The following is a 23,015-nucleotide window of genomic DNA, read 5'->3' as shown; positions in this document are numbered from 1 at the left end:
TGCTGTGAAGCATATAAAGGAAACTAGTTCTGAAAAGACAGAGCTTCACAGGCAGCAGCGTGAATGTCAGGGGTTTAGTGTTGTAAGCTATAGAATGTGATAGCTGGTAAATTCTTACATTTGGCAAAGTTTCCACAGTTATGAATGTCAAAATGCTGTGTTGTAAAAAGAACCATTTGCATTGACGCTAGCACAGGCATATTCTTGTTTTTTTTTTCTTAAGACCCTCTTCTGCTATGAAGAGAACTAACTGATATTACTTTTTTTTTTCTTGGAACTGTTGCATTCCATACAAACTTTTAACAATAAAATAGATTATGAATTGAAAACATACAAGTTCTCTTCTCATTCCTCCATCTTATTGTGAGATCCACTTAGTCATTTTTGTATCTAGAAGATTCTATTCCAGCTTATTTTTGGCAAAGCTGCAATATATTATTTTGGAAAAGCAATATATTATTCAAGCATTTTATGATATTACCTTTTTAAAAGAAGAAAATGAAGAAATTGTCTCATAAATTTCATTCACCTTGTGAGGGACAGTACAAAATATACAAATATATATATTTTTTAGGGTACAAAAATTGAGTTAAGGATGTTGATTTATAGGGTCCAAAACTCCAGAGTACAGAAGAACAGACAACTCTCAAGCACAGCCTGTGCTACTAAAATTCATTTCTTTGAGTTCTGTGGATTTCATCAATCCAGAAACTTTACATGCATCTTCTTTTGGGTGGCATAGCAAAAGTTTTTCAAATAAATTGCAGAAAGAAAGAAAGAAAAAACAGCTGCTGTTATCAGAAATCACATTACCTTCTTCATCAGGTGAAGAAAGCAAGATGTAGGTATATACTTCTTCACAAGATCTAGATGCTGGTTCATGACTATAAAGGTTAGAAGTATGAGAACATGAAACTTCAGTTTTCTTGTTACAATCATTGATTAACTGAAAGATATTCAAAATTTTGTGTAATTTTCTGACACTTTCAAGGGATGATCTATTAGAAGTGAATCCCCAGCAAAGAACAGTCCACGAATTTCACATATCACAATACTCGTTGATCTTAGATTAGATAGGTTCCATAGCCTACCACTCCATCTGGGAAGTTGCTATATTTTCAAACACAGTATCCAGAAATATACAGCCCTACTTTATTCTGTGGGCAACTGGGATGGACAAATGAGCTGTTCCTAAGAGAGATGAGGGCAGTCACACCACTGCATAACTGCTTGACTATCTCCACCTATTTGTCCAGACATATATTTTGAGCAGAGTCCTCTCTTATACCAGCATTGAAAGCCTTTGTAAAAGTCAATAAATACAAGGAAAAGTGAGACATGATGTTCCATTGCAAGGTGAAAATCATATTGTCAATAATGCTAGACACTTGCTTTTGAAAAGAATTTACTGAATATGTTTGCTAGAAAGGAAATTTATTGATAATTTTCTCACACTTGTCTATCACTCTTCTTGGAGATGGTCGTTATCTGTACATCATTGAAATGTTGGGGAAAGTTACTGTATTGCCAACATTCATTAACAGGTTTATCATAATCATCATTTAATGTTCGTTTTCCAATGATGGCATGGGTTGGATGGTTTGACTGAAAACTTGTAAACTGGGGAGCTACATCAGGTTCCACTCTGATTTAGCACAGTTTCTACAGCTGGATGCCCTTTCTAACACCAACCACTCCAAGAGTGTAGTGGGTGGTTTTTTACATACCACCAGCATGGGTGCCAGTTGTGCAACACCAGCATCAGCCACAACTATGATCTCACTCGGCTTGACAGGTCTTTTCAAGCACAGTATATCACCAAAGGTCTCAGTCACTTCATCATCATCATCATCGTTTAGCGTCCGTTTTCCATGCTAGCATGGGTTGGACGGGTCAACTGGGGTCTGGAAGGCTTCGTCAGGCCCAGTCAGATCTGGCAGTGTTTCTACGGCTGGATGCCCTTCCTAACGCCAACCACTCCGCGAGTGTAGTGGCTGTTTTTTACGTGTCACCTGCACAGGTGCCAGACAGAGCTGGCGAACGGCCACGAACGGATGGGGCTTTTACGTGTCACCGGCACGGGGCCAGGCGATGCTGGCAACGGACATGAACGGATGGTGCTTTTACGTGCCACCGACACGGGGCCAGACAGAGCTGGCAACCGGCCACGAACCGACGGTGCTTTTACGTGTCACTGGCACGGGGGCCAGTCGAGGCTGGCAACGGACGCGAACGGATGGTGCTTTTACGTGCCACCGACACGGTTGCCAGACAGAGCTGGCAAACGGCCACGAGCAGATGGTGTTTTTACGTGTCCCCGGCACGGGGGCCAGCCGAGGCTGGCAACAGACATGGACGGATGGTGCTTTTATGTGCCACCGACACGGGGCCAGACAGAGCTGGCAAACGGCCACGAACGGATGGTGCTTTTACGTGCCACCGACACGGGGCCAGACAGAGCTGGCCAATGGCCATGAACGGACGGTGCTTTTACGTGTCACTGGCACGGGACCAGGCGAGGCTGGCAACGAACACGAACGGATGGTGCTTTTACGTGCCACCGACATGGGGCCAGGCAGAGCTGGCAAACGGCCATGAGTGAACGGTGCTTTTACGTATCACCGGCACGGGTGCCAGACGAGGCTGACAGCGGACACGAACAGATGGGTCACTTAACCCCTGCTTTCTGATATATGATTTGATTTTGATTGTTCTCACTGGTCTTGCCGGGTCTTCTCATGCACAGCATACTTCCATAGGTCTCGGTCTCTGGTCATTTCCTTGGTGAGACCTAGAGTTCGAAGGTCGTGCTTCACCACCTCAACCCAGGTTTTCCTGGGTCTACCTCTTCCACAGGTCCCCTCAACTGCCAGGGTGTGGCACTTTTTCACACACCTATCTTCATCCATTCTCACCACATGACCATACCAGCGCAATCGTTTCTCTTGCACACAACATCTGATTCCTCTTAGGTCCAACTTTTCTCTCAAGGTACTTACACTCTGTCGACTATGAACACTGACATTACACATCCAACGGAGCATACTAGCTTCATTTCTCGCGAGCTTACGCATGTCCTCAGCATGGCTGTTCGTACACATGCATCATACAGTCTGCCTTTTACTCTGAGCGAGAGGCCTTTAGTCACCAACAGAGGTAAGAGCTCCCTAAACTTTGCCCAGGCTATTCTTACTCTAGCCGTTACACTTTCAGCACACCCACCCCCACTACTGACTTGGTCACCAAGATAACGGAAGCTATCAACCGCTTCTAGTTTTTCCCCCTGGAAAGTGACGGAAGTTGTTTTCTGCAGATTTTCAGAGGTTAATGCTCCCGAGCATCTGCCACATACAAAAACCATCTTCCTAGTTAGCCTTCCTATGACATTGCTGCACCTCTTATGTGTCCATAGCTTACACTTGGTGCATCTTATAGAGTTTCTACCTACACCTTTTCTACAGATCGAGCAGGGCCATCTACCTGAAGGCGTTTGTAAAGGAAAAATTTAGGTGAAAGGAGGACAAAAATATTTTTTAATGAAATTTCTCATTTTTTCACAAAACTCTAATCTTTCTTATTGAAGTCTAAAATCTGAAGGAAAGATAAAATCAGTCTCATTCAAAACTCAGAACATAGAACCATGTCACTAAGCATTTCATCCAGTACAATAACGATTCTGCCAGACCAATAATAATACATCCACAGTGTCAGTTTTGACAGCACCAGCTGGCAATAGGCTAAACTACTTGTTAAATTCAGTGGCCTTGGCCCCTGTTCTGCACTGAACTTGGCTCTGTTGGTCCATGGCTAAACCTGTCCTCCAGAATACAAATGTCCACTGTAACTGGGATGACATCAACTGCAACTCTGCCTTGAGGCAGATTGAGACATACTAAGACCACCCTGCCTCACCTGCTTCCATTCCATTTCACAGCCAAACAGCAGTACATGGCTCCATTTGGTGCCCTCCTCATCAACTAGTACCTTTCTTGATGGTGAGTGCATTTGTATCAGAGTGGCTCAGTATTTAATTGTCCATGGGTGTGAGCCACAGAAATGCTGTTGTGGAGCAGTAGACAATGAATTTTGCCTACAGTCAAAGCATGGGTCAGTTCCCCCAACACTCTGAATGACACAATTAAGAAGGGGCTTCAACATGGATGGTTTCCCATCACAACTGGAGCCAGTAGATCTTGACCATAGGGATGGTAAGTACCCTGATGGAATAACCCTCTTCCTAAACCAGGATGCGATGTGCTACTACACTCTCTCCGACTCCAACCTTGCTGCGTCAACAGCAGACCTGGGTATCACCACACTTAATGCAGAGGAAAGGAAAATGAACGAATACAGTAGCCTGACTGGCTGCTACTTGTTTGTGCAGGTTGCTGTCAAAACTGCAGGTGTTCTTGGACCCTGCACTGTTGATCCCCTCGGAAAAATTGGGTAACGGCCCATCTGTGAAATGCACCCTGTGAGGTGGGGTGGCTGTTGCTGCTCATTCTCCATAGCAACGCCTTTGTAATAATGCACATGTTACTCCCCCCCCCCATGTTCAGCTTCTTAATTTCCCTCTCCCAGCTACTGCTTAATTCGTCCTTTTGTTGTTATTTTCCTTTGTGAAGTAGTTATGGGCTGTTTTCTCTATAGTTTGATAATTTATGCTTTTATTGGTTTTTTTCACTCCTTTTCTTCCGATGAAAATATATTGTTAATAAAATACAATATGTAAGTTTATATTATTTTTTCTCTATCTTGTGTTATTGGACTTAAGATTGAGTTTCAAATAAACGGAGGAGGAGTAAAAGAAAGGAAGTGAGAGGATGAAACAACAAATTAACAAACATCGGTCATATGCAGGCTAGTAGCAGCGCGTTACTGATTCCGAAATCTAGGTCTGTGCAATAATTATGTCGTCGCAAGAATCATGTGTTGCTGGTAAGTCTATATTATCATCTGTTATCTACAAGAAAAAGTTTGATGTAAGTTGCTTTAATTTTGTGTGAGTTGGGCAATGTATTTTTCGATATCAAACACTTCGCTTCTCGGATAGTTGCATATTTATTCGATCCACGCCACCTCCATATTTATTCTCTGTCCTGTTGCCTTGTTTTCAATTAAGTTGTTCTTTGTGTTAAAGTTCGATCGGATCTGTGAATCGAACTTGTAGGAGAAATTCGCTGTCGGCGCAAGTACAGTTTCGTTTTTCGTTTGACACCCAACAATTTCGGTAAAATTATACCACAATTTCCAGGTGACCTGTACGTTAGGGATGTTCACGATTGGAGCGCTTTTTAACACAGACTGGATAGGTATGGTTGAAATGTTAAAAAACAACAACAAAAAGACAGAATTGTCACGGTTGGAATACTTTTCAACAGACGCATATCTGCATGCGCAAGAATGAGCCTTTATTTTCTATTTCGGTGGCAAATATGCGGGACAGCTTATAACTTTATTCCTCAAATTCTACGAAGTAGTAAAAACGACCGCGTAATTTCGAAGAAATGTAGGGAGGAATGTATAAAAATATGGCTTACTTGAAATACCAAAACGGAGACGAAATATTGTTTACTATACGGAGCAAAAAAAAAGAAAAAAACAACTTTCATTTTATATATTACGAGGATGTATGAGAGAGAGAGAGAGGGGTAAGTATTTAATTTAAAATATCAAAATCCATTTTAGTACGTAATAATGTGTAAGATCCAGGAATATTTTTATTCTTAATGTGCGTTACGAGATGAAAATACTTTCAAAGCAAGTCAACAGAACTTATGAACTTTCTGTTAGCAGCCACTGCAGTACCACCTCTGTGGTTGCAGCATTTCTATATAATCGAAAAATCGCCTTAATTTCGAATTAAGATGTTATCACCCTTTATGTCTTTTTAGCACTTATATAGGTCCTCTTTTCCTCTCTTACTTGTTTCAGTCATTTGACTGTGGCCAAGCTGGAGCAACGTCTTTAGTTGAGCAAATCGACCCTAGGACTTATTCTTTGTAAGCCTAGTACTTATTCTATCGGTTACTTTGCCGAACAGCTAAGTCACGGGGACGTAAACACACCAGCATCGGTTGTCAAGCGACGTTGGGGGGACAAACAGACACACAAACATACACACACACACACACACACACACATAAATATATATACATACATATATACGACGGGCTTCTTTCAGTTTCCGTCTTCGAAATCCACTCACAAAGCTTTGGTCGGCCCGAGAAGACACTTGCCCAAGGTGCCACACAGTGGGACTGAACCCGGAACCATGTGGTTCGTAAGCAAGCTACTTACCACACAATCAAATGTTTTTTTTTTGTCCTAAACAAAAAGAGTAACATTAAAAGTTTTTTTTTTAATTTTTAATTAACTGTCTATTTATTCAGATAATTTAACAATTACATTTATAACACATGTATATGATACAAACCACATTAAAATACAAACCCCAAACTGAAGAAAACACGAACATGAGCGAAGAAAGAAAAAGAGAAAAAGAGGAAGCAAAAATTATCAGTTCAATACTAAGTGCTTCCATTGGTCGCACACAACAAGGTACAACAGAACCTACAGAAGCAAACCAACACGTTCGCTGTGTTACCACAGGTAATGGTGGGGCTAAGGTGTTGAAACAGCCAAGAGAGTGTTAGGTGATGCCACTCTCACTGGCATCACCTAACACCTTGGTAAGGTGAGTCGCCAATGACAAGAACTTTGTTATTAGTTGCGCTATCCCTCCAGAGCTATGTCGGTGGTGCATCCAGAATTTGTCTCCCTGAGCAGTTGCACATATTGCACCTCGACTCCTTGCCACTGCAGCAAGTTCAGCACTGCGTTGGTTTCGACGCTGTCAAAGGCCTTCTCATAGTCTACAAATGCAACACAAAGAGGCAGCTTGTACTCATTCGCCCACTCAAGCAGTTGCACCACCGACATAGCTCTGCTGTCATCACCTGTACAAGTGCAAGTCGAGAAGGGAGTAAAGCAAGGAGATGCGATCTCTCCAAAACTTTCACCGCATGTCTCGAGCAGATCATCAGAGGCATCGACTGGCAAGGCAGTGTCAACATCAATGGCGAGTTACTCACTCACCTCTGTTTCACTGATGACATCGTAATCATCACTGAAACCATGGACCAGCTTCAGACTATGCTGACGGAGCTCAACATCAAAAGCTCTGCAATAGGTCTCAAGATGAACCGCATGAAAATGAAGTTCGTGCAGTCTGACAACATACCAACAGGTCAAATTGTGGTCGGCACTGATGAAATAGAGGAGGTAAAAGAATATGTCTACCTGGGACAGGAAGTGAATATGTGCCGAGATATCGAAAAGGAGATTTCGCAGAGAGTAAGGGCCGGATGGAAGGCGTTTAATGGAATAAGGGATGTGCTCAAAGGAAGGTTGGACAGGACCACCCGCACCAACTTCATCAATAGCACAGTTTTACCTGCAATGTTATATGGTAGTGAACCATGGCCTACAACAAAGAGAAGAGCAGAGATTGGTAACGGCTCAAAGAGCCATGGAGAGGTTAATGCTTGGAATCTCGTTGAGAGAGCACATCAGTAGTGAGGTCATCAGAGAGAAGTCCGGCATGAGGGATGTCATCGTAGGATATACATGCAGTAAGTTTAGATGGGCTGGACACGTTGCCTGGCTCACCAATAATCGGTGGACCCGTGCACTTGTCAAGTGGTACCCGTGCGAGCGGAAATGACCACTCGGAAGCCCTCCACAATTTCAGGAGGGCGATTGGGATCACGTGGATGAGGAAGGCGCGATCCAGAGAGGAGTGACCAACGGTGTCAAATGGATGCCCGACGGACTGGTTGGTCAAGGTGATCCCTCCAGACATTTCAAACGCCATAGACTGGAAGAAATGATTCACTGACAAGTCCTGATACTTAAGAATTTTGTTGTGTTCAACAATAGAAGCAGTAACCCTCTCATTTACAGCAGCACCAAAGATGTGGAAGGGAGCAAAGGAGTTACAGATTGTGATGTCTCAGATAAGGCACCTACCTCTCACTCAGGTACAAAAGATAAGATCCTCTGGTCTCTTCCCATCACTTGTAGATAATCCTGCTGGTTCCAGAACTAAGGAGATATTAACTTGAGCTAGGGTCTGCTTAATGATTAAGTGTTATGTATTACTTCTTACATAGGTATAATACCTATGTAATCACTTGACCTGTTAGTAATAGCAGCCAAATAGTCAAGTTATACCTTGACTTCTTGAAAAGGATACACTGAATATAGAAACACTGTCCTGAAAACAAGACCCGATAGTCATTTCTGAATCGCTCCAGATGAAAATTGAGAAAGCATGATATGAGGGAATGCTGTAAAGTTCCTGGTTTTAAGGGTATCATGAAAGACCTGTCTGGAGACCCAACCTTCTGAGTTCTTTTACAGGGCTTAAAAAAACTAAAGGGCTGCTGCAATCATTGTGTGTGAATCTGAGAGGGAAATATGTTGAATAAAATCATAATTAACTGATCCTCCTGTATTTTCTTTTACCCAAAGCCAGGAACTTTTCAGTACCCCCTCGTATATACATTTTTGAGGATATTAACAAATGTTAAGTAAATATCAATAGCTAATAATAGAGTATGACTGTGTTTCTTACCATTTTAATCATTAATGTAATTGAGAAAGGTAATATGAATTTCAGTTCCTCCACTCCTTATACCCATCATCATCATCATTTAATGTCAGCTTTCCATGCTAGCATGGGTTGGACGATTTGACTGAGGACTGGCGAACCAGATGGTTGCACCAGGCTCCAATCTTGATCTGGCAGAGTTTGTACAGCTGGATGCCCTTCATAACACCAACCACTCACTCCGAGAGTGTAGTGGGTGATTTTACATGCCAGTGGCACGAGGGCCAGTCAGGTGGTACTGGCAACGGCTACGCTCAAATGGTGTTTTTTACATGCCACGTGCACAGGAGCCAGTCCAGCAGCACTGGCAACGACCTCACTCAAATGTTTTTTCACGTGCCGGTAAGGCGATACTGGTAACAATCATACTCAAATGCTGCTTTTTACGTGCCACTGGCATGAAGCCAGTTAGCCACTCTGGCAACGATCACGCTCAGATAGCACTCATACAGGAAAAAAAAACAATGTACAGACTCCTCATGAAAATTAATATCAGTGACCTCCTCCAAGTTCAACTTAAGTAGTGTTGTACTGAACAACATGCCCAAAATATTCTAAATTCATTGTTACAATAATAAACACATACACTGGTTCAATTTGTCTATCAATCATTTGTGTTTGCCAAAGTCCTTTCATTGTGATTCGCAGTCTCTTCAGTGATATGCTCTCTTTCTCTCTGCTCCAGGTCAGCCTCAGATCTATCTTGCAAACGATGAAGAAAGGACTTTGGTAAACAGAACTGATTGGTTGATTAATCAAACAATCAATTAATTAGTTGGTTAACTAATTAACCAATTGACAAATAAAGGGAAATTTAACCAGTGCATGTGTTTATTATTAGTGTAATGACCCATCCAAGATAAAACAAATTCTGATTCAACACACAAGTTCAGATCAAGAACTTTGCAAACTAAATACAAAAATGCAAATTGTTTCTTAGTTGTAAAAAAAAGAAGAAAATGGCATTCTTTCACTTTGTGACAACAGGAAAGTGGAAATGTCACGTAATGTCCAAATAGACAATGAGAAGTAACTCTTTTACTTGTTTCAGTCATGTGACTGTGGCCATGCTGGAGCACGACCTTTAGTTGAGCAAATCGACCCCTGGAATTATTCTTTGTAAGCCTATTACTTATTCTATCGGTCTCTTTTGCCGAACCGCTAAGTTACGGGGACGTAAACACACCACCATTGGTTGTCAAGCAATGTTCAGGGGACAAACACAGACATACAAACATATACACACATGTGCCACGCTATGGGATTGAACCTGGAACCATGTGGTTCATAAGCAAGCTACTTACCACACAGCCACTCCTACGCCATAAGAATATAAATATAAATGTAAATTGCCCATTTCCTCCTTTTTTTTTTTTTTTCTTCCAAAAAACCACCGTTTTCGGATACAGAGATTCCGGAAAATTGCCAAAAATCGGCATTTTGAAATTTCAGCCCCTGCAATTTCTTCATATTTGATATTTTTCCCTAACCACAAAAATTTTTGAAAATTTTCAGATGCAAATTCTCTGTATTTTTCCACATATTTTGAAAAACAAAATTTTTTGAAAAAAGTAGTTGTACACTGTGAGGGGAGGGGGAGGTGTAATTTTCTTTTTTTTAATTGAAATTTTACAAAAATTTGGAAATGTATTTTCAGAAATCTCCATATTTTTCCGCATATTTTGAAAAAAAAGAAATTCTGTAAAGAGTTAAAAATGTAGAGATTAGGCGGGGGGGAGGTAATTTCAAAATGCCGATTTTTGCCAATTTTTTTTGCTGATTCGTATTCTCTGTAGCCGAAAATAGGGGTTTTAGGTAGAAAAAAAAGGGTGGGTGGGGAGTACAAAAGGAAGTCTTGCCACCAAAATTTATATCCCACTTTTCTATAATTGGTAATAAGACTGTATATCAAGTTTTTTTTTTTTTGCCTACTCATGTGTATAATTATTTAATGATAGTTTTTAATTTTCTTAGTTAAAATAGAAATTAACCCTTTTGATACCAACCTGTCTGAGATTACCATTGGTTCTTTGATACAAACTTACTATTTTACATAATCTAAATAAAAACCTATCAAAAATTCATGTTACTATATTTTCCATACACCAGCTCAGTAAAGACAGTTATTTTATCCATTTCTTCATTATTTTCAAAATTAAGTATGGTACCATGTCATCAGGCTGTCATCAGGTCACCAAATGCAACTTGGGTGGCTTACTCTTAGCTGAGGACATCTATCTGTAAGTGCCTCATTAGGAAGAGGACATCAGTGGTATCTTATTTTCGCAAAACTTCAACTGCATTTCATCTAAGTTAATTCTCTTTCTAATCCATTATGCTATTACTTTTATAACCTGATTTGTAAATTTAGTGCTTTTTTAGTTGTTTCTTTCTGGAACATCTTTTTATCCTTGTAGCAGTTGACCGTGATACTACTCCCACTAATCATTGTGTATGACATATCTCTGTACAACCTCATTGACTAAGGAAGTAATGTATTTAACCATTTTTGCTAAATATTTCTCAGCATGTCATAGACTATTTCTGATGGATAGCCCAGTTGCTTTTCTTGCCTTAGTGTTTTTGACTGTATAGCTGTGAACTTTATGCTATTGAAGGATCTACCCCAGTTATTGAAGTAACTGGATTAGACCTGCTCTCTTCCGCATATTCTCTACCCCACCTTGTACAGTTATTTTTCCATGCCTCTTTTTCATCCATGTTTTTATATTCATTTTTTTTTTACATGCTATGGAGTGAATTTTTACTCATTGAAATTCTGTATTCTTGTTATCGTTATTATTTTAACATCCGGTTCTCATTACTGTGAGGTATACTAATTAACCCAGGACACATTGCTGCAGTTGGTTTATTTTTTAATTATAACTAAGCACACTAGACCAACATGCTTGGCCAGTACTGTTAAGTACTGGTGATGGGAGAAACATGCTTATTAGAGTTACTGTTTTAATGTTCTGTAATTTTACTCTGATGTTTGTGTCTATGCATTTATAAGATATCTGACCTCATTTTGTGTTACCAATATAACTATTGAGATATGGTGAAGTGATAACATTATGTATATGTTGTGTGTATGTGTGTGTAGCTAATTGGAATGATGCTTGCTGTGCAAGGGCAAAAGTTTGCTTATAATAATTTTTGTTTCTCATAAAGAATATGTATAATGAGAATGTTATTGTTAAATGATATAAGCAAAACAAAAATATACAAGCTAATGATGATGCAGACTCATGCACATGCAACATTAGTGCATAAAATGAGACCAGCAAATATAAATATGCAAATAAACAATTATAAAAATGCCATAATGACAATTAAATTGTTTCCTTTATTTTCCCACAAAATTTCAGGCAATTGACTGTTTCAGCTGACTGGATCTCTTCCACAATGCACATACACACACACAAACATGTATGCACACATATTTGTGCTTTGCTGGTTACAAAGCTCAATATAATTATAATGCACAATATTAGAAAGCTTAGACAGTGAGATAACCATATGTTTAAGAGACACACATTTAGGCTTTGTGGTTAAGCTACAGGATTCTCAGCAACCAGAACAATAAATTGGATGATCTTGGTTGTCGAAAGATCTGTGCTAGTCCACAAGGTCTATAGGCTAATCACCACCACCATCATCATCATCATCGTCATCATCATTTAACGTCTGTTTTCCATGCTGGCATAAGTTGAACAGTTTGACCAGAGTTGGCAAGCTGGAGAGCTGCACCAGGTTCCAGTCTAATTCAGCTTGGTTTTCTATGGTTGTTTACCCTTCCTAACACCAACCACTTTACAGAGTGTGTTCAGTGCTTCTTATGTGACACCAGCATGGGTACTTTTACATGGTGCCTGTACAGGAACATTTTTTTACATGGTGCCAGGACAGGGCTCTTGTAGGCCAATCTTCTTCAGCAGAGGCAGTGACATTAACAATTTTGCTGTAGAGAATGATTCTTCTTGAGTATGAAATATCATCATCACCATCATCACCGTTTAACATCCGTTTTCCATGCTGGCTTGGGTTGGACGGTTTGTCTGGGGACTGACAAGCCAGGAGGCCACACCAGGCTCCAATCTGATCTGGCAATCTTTCTACAGCTGGATGCCCTTCCTAATGCCAACCACTCTGAGAATGTAGTGGGTGCTTTTTATGTGCTACCGGTACAGGGAGCCAGTCAGGTGGCACTGGCAATGACCCATGCATGAATGGTGCTTATTGCATGCCACCAGCATGGGAGCCAGTCAGGTGGCACTGGCATCAGCCACAACTACAATTTCCATTTTCAATTGTGATTTGATTTTTGATTTTACTTGACACAATAGGTCTCATCAAGCACGGCGTGTTGCCCAACAATTCAAAGTTACTTTTGAAATGGGCTTTTTATGCGACACTGGTATAGGCTACAGCTGTGATCTCACTTTACTTGCAGGATCTTCTCAATCACAGCATATCTCCAGCGGTCTCTGTCTTTCGTCACTGGTTCTGTGAAGCCCAATGTTCGAAGGTCATGCTTCACCACCTCATCCCATGTCTTCCTGGGTCTCCCTCTACAAGTTCTTTCCACTGTTAGAGAGTGACACTTCTTCACACAGCTCTCCTCATCCATCCGCAGTACATGACCATACCAGTGCAGTTGTCTCTGTTGCACACATCTGATGCTTCTTATGTCCAACATTTCTCTTGGGGTGCTTACACTCTGTTGTGTGTGCATACTGACATTACACATCCAGTGGATCATACTAGCGTCATTTCTTTCAAGCCTACGCTTGTCTTCAGCATTCATGGCCCATGTTTCACTGCCGTGTAGTATGGCAGTTCACACACATGCATCGTACAATCTACCTTTCACTCTGAGTGAGAGGCCCTTTGTCACCAGTAGAGGTAGGAGCTTTCTGAACTTTGCCCAGACCATTCTTATTCTAGTGGCAATGCTCTCCAAGCATCCACCCCCATTACAGACTTGATCACCTTGGTAGTGTAAGCTATCAACTATTTCTAGTTTCTTCCCTTACCATGTAATGGAATCTGTTTTCTGAGCATCTGCAGCGTTTATTGCCCCTGTGCATCTGCTGCACACAAAAGCTATCATCCTGGTTAACCTTCCTTAGATGTTGCTGCACCTCTTATGCGTCCATAGCTTACACTGGGTACAGAGTTTCTAACTACACCTTTTCTACAGATCAAGCAGGGCCATCTACCCGAAAGGATTTGTGATGTGTTTGCCTTCCTACTTACTAGGACTTTGGTTTTTGCAACACTGACTCTAAGGCCCTTTGATTCTAAACCTTGCTTCCACAATTTTTATTCTCTAGTTCTGATAGCGATTCTGCTATGAGAACAAGGTCATCAGCATAGAGGAGCACCCAGGGGCAACCTGTCTTGAATTCCTCTGTTATTGCCTGGAAGACTATGATGAATAAAAGGGGGTTGAGGGCTGATTCTTGGTGAACCCCTTCTTCTACCCGGAATTCTTCACTATACTCATTGCTGACCCTTACTTTGCTAACAGCATCCCTGTACAGCTCTTATTAACTACTCGTTAATCCCTAGTTTCTGCATCACCCACCAGATAAGGGATCAGGGGACCCTGTCCAAGTCAACAAAAGCCAAGTATAGGGGTTTATCTTTGGCTAGGTATTTCTCCTGCAGTTGCCTTACCAGGAATATAGCATCAGTGGTGCTTCTACCTGGCACAAAACCAAACTGCATCTCATCTAAGCATACTCCCTTCCTAATTAGTTTGGCTATGACCTACTCTGTGACCTTTATCACCTGATCCAGCAGTTTGATACCCTGTAGTTATTTTTATTAAAGCATCACCTTTGTAGCAGTTGACTAATGGTGCTGCTATGCCACTCATTGAGTATGACTCCTTCATGAAGTACCTAGTTTACAATATGGATGACTAGACCATATCCTACACCACCAGATATTTTAAGCATCCTAGCAGTGATTCCTGATGGGCCGGGGGCTTTTCCTGACTTCATATCCTTAATTGCTTTATCTTACCATGGTGCTATCAATTCATGTATCTGGTCCCTTTCCCATTCATTCTCCACATTCAGCAGCCTTTCATAATGGCTTCTCCAAGCTTCTTTCTTTGCAGAATCATTAAAAGCAGGTGCACCGTCATCCATGCAGACACATTTCTCTCCTATGTTTATTAAGCATATGTTTGTGACTTTACAAATTCATTCTCAAATATAACATTCCTTTCAATGCAGAGATATTAGGTGTAGGTATGGCTGTGTGGTTAAGAGGTTTGCTTTGCAACCATGTGGTCTTGGGTTCAGTTCCACTGTGCAGCATCTTTGGCATGTGTCTTCTACAATAGTCTCAGACCAACCAATGCCTTGTGAGTGAATTTGGTGGACAGAAACTGCAAGAAGCTCATCATGTGTGTCAACTTTTCTATCCAATGGTTTTTTTTTAAATCAACGTTATGTGCTAATATTTATACCTTTAAGTGCTTAGCTCTGCCTCTCCAAAAAAGAATTATTTCACATTTTCTTGAAAATTATTTATTCTGTTGTGTGTGTGTGTGTGTTTGTCCTCCATCACCACTTGACTATTGATGCTGTTTTTTTTTTATATGTCCCTATAACTTAGTAGTTCAGCAAAAGAAAATGATAAAATAATTACAAGACTTACAAAAATATGTATTAGGGTTGGGTTTTTTTTTAATGAAACCCTTCAAAGTATTGTCTCAGCACGACTGCAGTCTAAGTAAAAGAATCTATATGTGTATGTCCATTGGATTTTGATTTTGACTTGATTTCAGTTGAACTTTTTAAATATAGATATGTGTCTGTGTATATATATATATATATATATATCAAAACAAATCAAAATAGATGAACATCAATGGAATCTGTATCTTTGTGGTACCAGTGCCGGGGACACAAAAGAACCATCCGAACGTGGCCGTAGCCAGTTCCGCATCGACCGGCCTCCGTGCTGTGGGCACGTAAAAACACCATCCGATCATGGCCGTTCGCCAGCCTCATCTGGCACCTGTGTCGGTGGCACATAAAAAACACCTTCCGAAGACCCGGCAAGACTAGTCAGTCCACTGTGCATACCTCCTTCTTGTGACACTTGTGAAGACCGGTTGAGGCAAGTGAAAATCAAATCAAATCAAAATAGACAAAATAGATGAACATCAATGGAATTTGTATCTTGTGGTACCAGTGCCTGTGGCCACAAGAAATCCATCAGTGCCGTAGTCAGTGCGGTGGGCACATGACAAACACCATCCGATCGTGGCCGTTCGCCAGCCTCATCTAGCACCTGTGTCGGTGGCACATAAAAAAACACCTCCGAAGACCCGGCAAGACTAGTCAGGCCATAACCCATGGCCCCTACCTGGGACATAGTCAGTCCACCTGTGTACCTTCCTTCTTGTGACACTTGTGAAGACTGTTGAGGCAAGTGAAAATCAAAACAAATCAAAATAGATGAACATCAATGGAATTTGTATCTTTGTGGTACCAGTGCCGGTGGCACGTGGCACATAAGAAAACCATCCGAAGTGGCCGTAGCCAGTACCGCATCGACTGGCCTCCGTGCTGTGGGCACGTAACAGCACCATCGATCGTGGCCGTTTGCCAGCCTCATCTGGCACCTGTGTCGGTGGCACATAAAAACACCATCCGAGCGTGGCCGTCTGCCAGCCTCGTCTGGCACCTGTGTCGGTGGCACATAAAAACACCATCGAGCGTGGCCGTCTGCCAGCCTCGTCTGGCACCTGTGTCGGTGGCACATAAAAACACATCGAGCGTGGCCGTCTGCCAGCCTCGTCTGGCACCTGTGTCGGTGGCACATAAAAAACACCATCCGAGCGTGGCCGTTGCCAGCCTCGTCTGGCACCTGTGTCGGTGGCACATAAAATCACCCACTACACTCTCGGAGTGGTTGGCGTTAGGAAGGGCATCCAGCTGTAGAAAAACATGCCAGATCTGACTGGACTGGTGCAGCTTTGGCTCCCAGACCCCAGTTGAACCGTCCAACCCATGCTAGCATGGAAAGCGGACGTTAAATGATGATGATGATATAATATGGAAATCGATCAATGGAAATTGCAGATGTGTTACCAGTGCCGGTGGCATGTAAGAGAACCTTCCGTTTCGCGACCATTGCCAGCACTGCCCCGTTTCGTGTCCGTTGCCAGCCTCGCCTGGCCCTTGTGCTGGTGGCACATAAAAGCACCATCCGTTCGTGGCCGTTTGCCAGCTCTGTCTGGCACCTGTGCGGGTGGCACGTAAAAAGCACCCACTACACTCACGGAGTGGTTGGCGTTAGGAAGGGCATCCAGCCGTAGAACACTGCCAGATTTGACTGGGCCTGATGAGCCTTCTGGCTTCACAGACCCCAGTAGAAACGTCCAACCCATGCTAGCATGGAAAACGGACGCTAAACGACGATGATGATGATGATGTATGTATAACAAAATGAAGTTGTAAGGTACCGCACGAGTGGAATTATATATGAAAGAAGTTTTGAAAATGCAATTTTAAAAGATGTTTATTCACAGGTCAAACTGGTCAAGTGAATAAACATCTTTTAAAATTGCATTTTCAAACCTTCTTTCATATATATATATATATATAATATATATATAATATATATATTTCAATATTTTAGTCTTTGTGTGGCTACTGAGCACATGCAGTAAGCTTCGCTGTGCAGAAATGTATTTATTGAATATATGCTTTTGTTCATCTTGTATATGCAATACATATTCAATCTGTTGTTTCTGTTGTACAGTGCACATGCAAAAACAAAACCAGATTGAGTCTCAATAACTATTTAGTTGAAACTGTATTGTGTACACAAGATTAATTGCATCATTTCTGCCTTATAGTAGAAAGTCATTCATGATGGCTCACTCACAATATGCAATGAATAAAGATACTTTTCTGCAATATTTCTAATATTGTTTTTTCCCCTTTATTCTTGTAATAAGTAATCGTTTAGTTTTCCAAAACGAATAACCTTTGAATAACCCTCACATCATGCACACGCACACGCGCGCGCGCACACACACACACGCACACACAAGACAGATTTTGAGAGGGAGGGAGAGAAAGCTTTAAGAAGCTTCATGTATATTCAAAAGGCAGCCAAAAGTCGTAGCAACACAACCTGCTAGAAACAGCAGCGAATCACTCAAATGTCACATCTTGCTGTCTTAAATAACAAGGACCATGTTGAATAATAAACATAGTGACCTACTAAACAATAGAATTGCCACAAGGTCACAGAAATGCCTTTTATTACCAGGATTTAGTAATATACATAACATTGTTGTAATATTAAAAATAAAGTTTCAAATAACAAAGGAGCATTTATTGGTGGTGTTACTCTATATTGAGAGTAGGGTTAAATTTATTGAAAATGTAACTGGGACAACTTAACCCACTCAAATTGATCTTCACAATAACATTGTTGTCATCAATATTGTAAGTCTGAGGTCATGTGGTATGTTCAAAATAGAAGCTGTATCTATTTCAGTTCAATTTCTGCTGTCTCATGTATGTATGTATGCATGAGCCAACAATGGAGATCTCTACAGGACAGTTAAACCTCAGAGATCTAACAGCAAAATCTCCCTTAAATTACACTCTACTTGTTCGTGAAAACTATGTTTATACATATGTATGCATCAATCCACAAAGGAGGCCTCTAAAAGGTTATGAAACTCAATGCAAAAAGGAGTCAAATCTCCCTTGGTTCATAAATTATCACAATATATTAACCAAAACAAAACGATAAAAACAAAAGCTGTTGTTACTGTTTTGTAAGAGAGCCCTTATTAAGGTTTTAAGTTGTTATTATTATCAAATATATTCCAACCATGACCATTCTGGCTTTTTCCAAATGTATGTTATCCAATTTTTTCTTTCAATTGTTAAGATGATAGAGCAGGATTTGAGACAGGTTTGGCTAATAATTTTAGGTGTTCAAGTAACCGCATTGAGTTCCCCTTTTTGGTTTATGAATCTTGAAGTAAAATCCACTGCTTTTGCTTTGCTGTTTCTAGGTCATATGTAACTCATCAATCTGGTTTGGTTCCAAAATAAGTCCATCAGTTGTTTTAATCCAGCTGTACATTCTGATCAGTTATAAACTGCATGTAATAGATGGTGCATGTATGTGCATGTGTATGTGTGTATGCACACGTGTGTGTGTGTGAACAGCCCATTCTGTATTAAATTTATCAAATGCATGCCATCCACCGCCAGGTGGTCATTCCCATCAACTGTGATTGCTTTTTATTGGGTCATCCCATAAATAATGTTTTTTTTTACAATTGCATGAACTAAAAGTTGGATGCAGATGGGATAAACTACCTGCATCAACTTGCTATAAAAGCAGGTAGTAATTTTACCTTTGAAGAGTGCAGTTCTATTTTAACAGTTATTTTTTTCGATGTTATTATGAAAATGACAAAGGAATATATTCAACATATTTTGCTTTATGAGTTCAATAAAGACAACAACACAATGGAAAGTGTGAGGAATATTAATGCAGTGTATGGGGATCAGACAATATGCGTAAGCCAGTGTCAATGGTGGTTCCAGAAATTTCAAGCTGGAAACTACAGCCTAGATGAGTCTTGTCCTGGAAGATCTGTAGAGCTTGATGAGGATGCCCTGGAGACCCTAGGGGAACAAAATCCCATTGTAATAACGAGGAACTAGCTGAGAAGCATGGATTTGGTCATTCAACCTTTCATCGACACCTGTATGCCATTGGAAAAGTCAGCAAATTGGGTTAGTGGGTTCCTTACAAACTTTCCAAGTGTAATCATGTGCAGAGAGTGAATTTATGCTCTTCTTTACTGTCACATCCCACAAATGAACCTTTTTTGGACTGAATAGTGACTGGTGGCAAGAAATGGGCTCTCTATAAAAATGTCAAGCACCGAAGACAGTGGGTAGGGAAAGGAGAAACATCGGCACCCTAGGCTAAAGAAAGTCTTCACCCACATAAGGTGTTGTTGTCTGTTTGGTGAGATATGAAAGGTTTAGTCCACTTGGAACTTTTAAACCCAAACCAAATGATAACAAAAGACATCTACTGGGAGTGCTAGAAGAAAAATGACCTTCTTTGGTTTCTAGATGAAAGGTGTTCTTCCATTAGGGTAATGCTCAGCCACATACACATAAAGGTTGGAGCAATCTGAATAGGAAATGATGCCCCACCCACCATATTCACTGGACATTGCCCCATCTGATTACCATTTATTCCACAGTCTTCAAGATAATTTGGCCGGAAGATATATGAATTCTGTTGACGAGGTCAAAACAGTACTGGAGGAGCATTTTTTGTCATGGACAAGTGAATTTTGGAAGCAGGGCCTTGCAAGTCTACCAGATAGATGGAAGAGCATTGTAGAAAATGGAGAGTATATTTTAGATTAAAAAAGAACCTTATTTATCTTAATTTTGAAAAATAAAAGAAGTATAAAAAACCCACATTATTTATGGGTTGACCCAATATTTTGTATATATGTGTAAGTAATTAAAATATTTACTACATATTTTTAAAAAGTATTTTTGTTTTCATAAATATATAAACATAATTATAATTTGTGAATTTTACATGTTTGTCTTTTGTATATTCTAGATCAAAAGATTGAAGACCGGCAAAAAATTGCCATAGTTACCGGAGGAACAGGTGGCATAGGTTTTGCTACTTCCAAAGGTCTTGCTGCCCAAGGTTATAATTTAATTCTTGGTTACTATTCTGACAGTGAAAATGCCAAGAAGTGTGAACAGGAATTAAAGACGGATTTCAAGATCCAGGTTAGGACAATTGGTGGAGATGTTTGTGGAGAAGACACTGTGAATTCATATTTCAAATGTTTGAATGAAATGAATGGCACGCTCACTGCGATTGTTCACACTGCTGGACTTTATACACCAGATTCCGTTTCAAAAAATCCAGATACCCATTTCACTACATTTGAAACGTATGATTATTTCCAGAACATCTATCCTAAGTGTTTCATACGTTTAGTAGAAACAGGAATGAAGTTAATGGAAGATGGTTATGGCTACATTGTTTGCTTATCAAGCCCTGGTTGTAATATCAATGATCAAACTCGATTAGGTTACATGATGCCAGGCACTGGGAAATGTGTACTTGAGTATTTGTCTCGTCATTATGCTAAAATGCTAGCAAAGCGGAGAATCACTTGTAATTGTATTGTTCCTGGGTATATACACACGAAACCATGGAAACAACTGGAGGCAAAACTGGGTCCTGATATTGGATGTGTAAGAACTCCAATGGGTCGATGGGGTCAACCTGAAGAAGTAGGAGATTTTATTTCATATTTATGTTCTCCTAAAGCAAGTTTTCTCACTGGTGCTACCATTCCTTTTGATGGAGGTTTGAGTCTTGGGAAGTAATGATATTTGTAAAGAAAAATAATGATAATAAAGAAAAAAAGTTTTTGGAAAGCTTTTTGTTCTGGTTTTTCATTAAAAACACTATTTCAATGACTCAGCGTTAATTACAATGGTCAATGAAATTGAATTTTTTGATAATTGCATGTTACTTTGTGGTGCTAATCGGAAATATCAAAAAAAGCTCTTTCCCATTACATAAGGTTTTCTCACAATTTAATGATAAAACAGGTAAATCTACAAATGGTAGGTCAAAATGAAACTAATAAAAATGAATTTCATATTTTATTTAGCAAAATACTATGGTACAAATATAATTGAAACATGAGAAAATAGATTTCTAAAAGAGTTCCATTTGTTTTTTATCTATTCAGCACCTTGAAATTTTTTTTTCGCTTGGAAACTATGCCTGGAATTCTTTGACTTGTGTGCATTTGATGGACATTCACACTGCATCATCCAGCAGTAGTCAGCCATCACATTGACATTCCATCTTCCCTGATATGTTCTTTCCTTCTCTTTTTATGTCCTTGATGAAACATTTCCCCTTGCTCTTCACTCACACCCCACAGATTTTCTGGAACGAAATACAAATGGGCATGTAGGAAATTAACTTTAATGCTTATTTTGCATCCTGAGGCCTCAAAATTTTCCAGCATTCTTGCCCCTATATCTTTGTAGTTTGGATCCTTGTGATTACCCAAGAAGTTCTTCATAACATCTTTAAAATTAACCCATGCATCTTTTTCAGGCTCACTATGGGAGTTTTGAAAATGTTCATCCTCGACAAGTTTCCTTATATCTGGTTCTACAAATACACCCTCTTCAACCATAGCGTCTGATAGAGCACGAAACCTGCTATGCAAATATTTTAAACCCTCTCCATCCTGTAGCAAAGCTTTTATGAATTGCTTCATGGGGCCAAGTTTTCTATGTAGAGGAGGATATTCTTTCTTCCAAATTTAAGCATATCCCTACTTGGCCATTTTTATCATCCAGTTGTGATCTTTGAATTTAATCTTGTGAAGACTTACATCAAATTTTCATGTTTCCTTCATGATCACTGAGTGTCCAACAAGGCTAGAGTTGAAGAGCTTTAAGACTTCTCTTTGAAAAGTTGTTGAAGCGTCTCCATTAATCAGGGCTGTAACTTATGCCAAATGTTCTTATTTGTCCTGATGGATCTGCACAATAAACCAAATAATTTTCTTAAGTGAAAAAAGAATGAATTCTCTTTCATTGTTACAAAACCAATAGAATGATGTACGAGGTGCTCAAAGATCCTTGGATTTAAGTCTAGAACCTAAAAGCTCTGCTGAATCCTTTGTAAGCCCTAAGTTCTTCACTAGATCATTTAATTCACATTGGTTGAATAGTTAAGTTTCTTCACCTTCACTGCTATTGAAGTCTTCTGACTCAGAACCCAAGCTTATGCCTTTAAGGTTTCCTGGTGATGATGGAACTGAAACATTGGTCCATGGGCAGCAGGTTGCAATGCAGATGGAAGATGTGGGAAAAAATTATTTTTCCACTCTTTGAATTGTGTCCCTGCACCTTATATGAGCAAAAGTAGAAGTCATCACTGATTTTTATTCTCTCTCCATAGCATTGAAACCCCCAAATAAAAAGACTTCTTTACACATTTTGTCCATTGTCTTATAGTTCTTTAACACAAATTGAGCAGCATTGAAAAAATTCACATTTTTCATAAAAAATTTGGACCTGGGTTTGCACGCCCTAAACAAATTTTGTTGCTGAGCCACTGGTTACTACATCAAAAGCTACTTCCAGACACATACACAAAGACACTAGAGCAATATTGGTTTCAAATTTTGTCACAAGGCCAGCAATTTCAGGGGAGGGGCTAGACCAAATATATTGGCCTCAGTGTTCAACTG

General features: G+C 40.1%; 1 protein-coding gene across 2 annotated transcripts; it reads left to right on the top strand.

Moving 5' to 3' along the window:
- The first annotated feature begins 4,710 nt into the window (after nt 1-4,710).
- LOC115231144 (3-oxoacyl-[acyl-carrier-protein] reductase FabG) lies at nt 4,711-21,171 on the top strand. 2 transcript variants are annotated; one of them, XM_029801228.2, is made up of 2 exons: nt 4,711-4,938; nt 20,333-21,171. In XM_029801228.2, exons 1-2 carry the CDS (start codon nt 4,911-4,913, stop codon nt 21,118-21,120), a joined length of 816 nt encoding a protein of 271 aa, XP_029657088.1. In that variant the 5' UTR covers nt 4,711-4,910; the 3' UTR covers nt 21,121-21,171. The 2 variants fall into 2 exon arrangements, with proteins under 2 accessions (XP_029657088.1, XP_029657096.1); XM_029801236.2 differs by lacking the exon at nt 4,711-4,938 and adding an exon at nt 5,097-5,651.
- The last annotated feature ends 1,844 nt before the right edge of the window (nt 21,172-23,015 follow it).

This window comes from Octopus sinensis, linkage group LG2 (genome assembly GCF_006345805.1).
Source record: "Octopus sinensis linkage group LG2, ASM634580v1, whole genome shotgun sequence".
NCBI classification, from domain to species: domain Eukaryota; kingdom Metazoa; phylum Mollusca; class Cephalopoda; order Octopoda; family Octopodidae; genus Octopus; species Octopus sinensis.
This window is presented reverse-complemented; position numbering and strand designations above follow the sequence as displayed.

Excerpts from the sequence above, each read along its gene's own strand:
- LOC115231144 (XM_029801228.2), top strand. The coding sequence starts at position 4,911 with ATGTCGTCGCAAGAATCATGTGTTGCTG. Across the intron at positions 4,939-20,332 it reads GCAAGAATCATGTGTTGCTG|ATCAAAAGATTGAAGACCGG; the intron begins GTAAGTCTATAT and ends TGTATATTCTAG.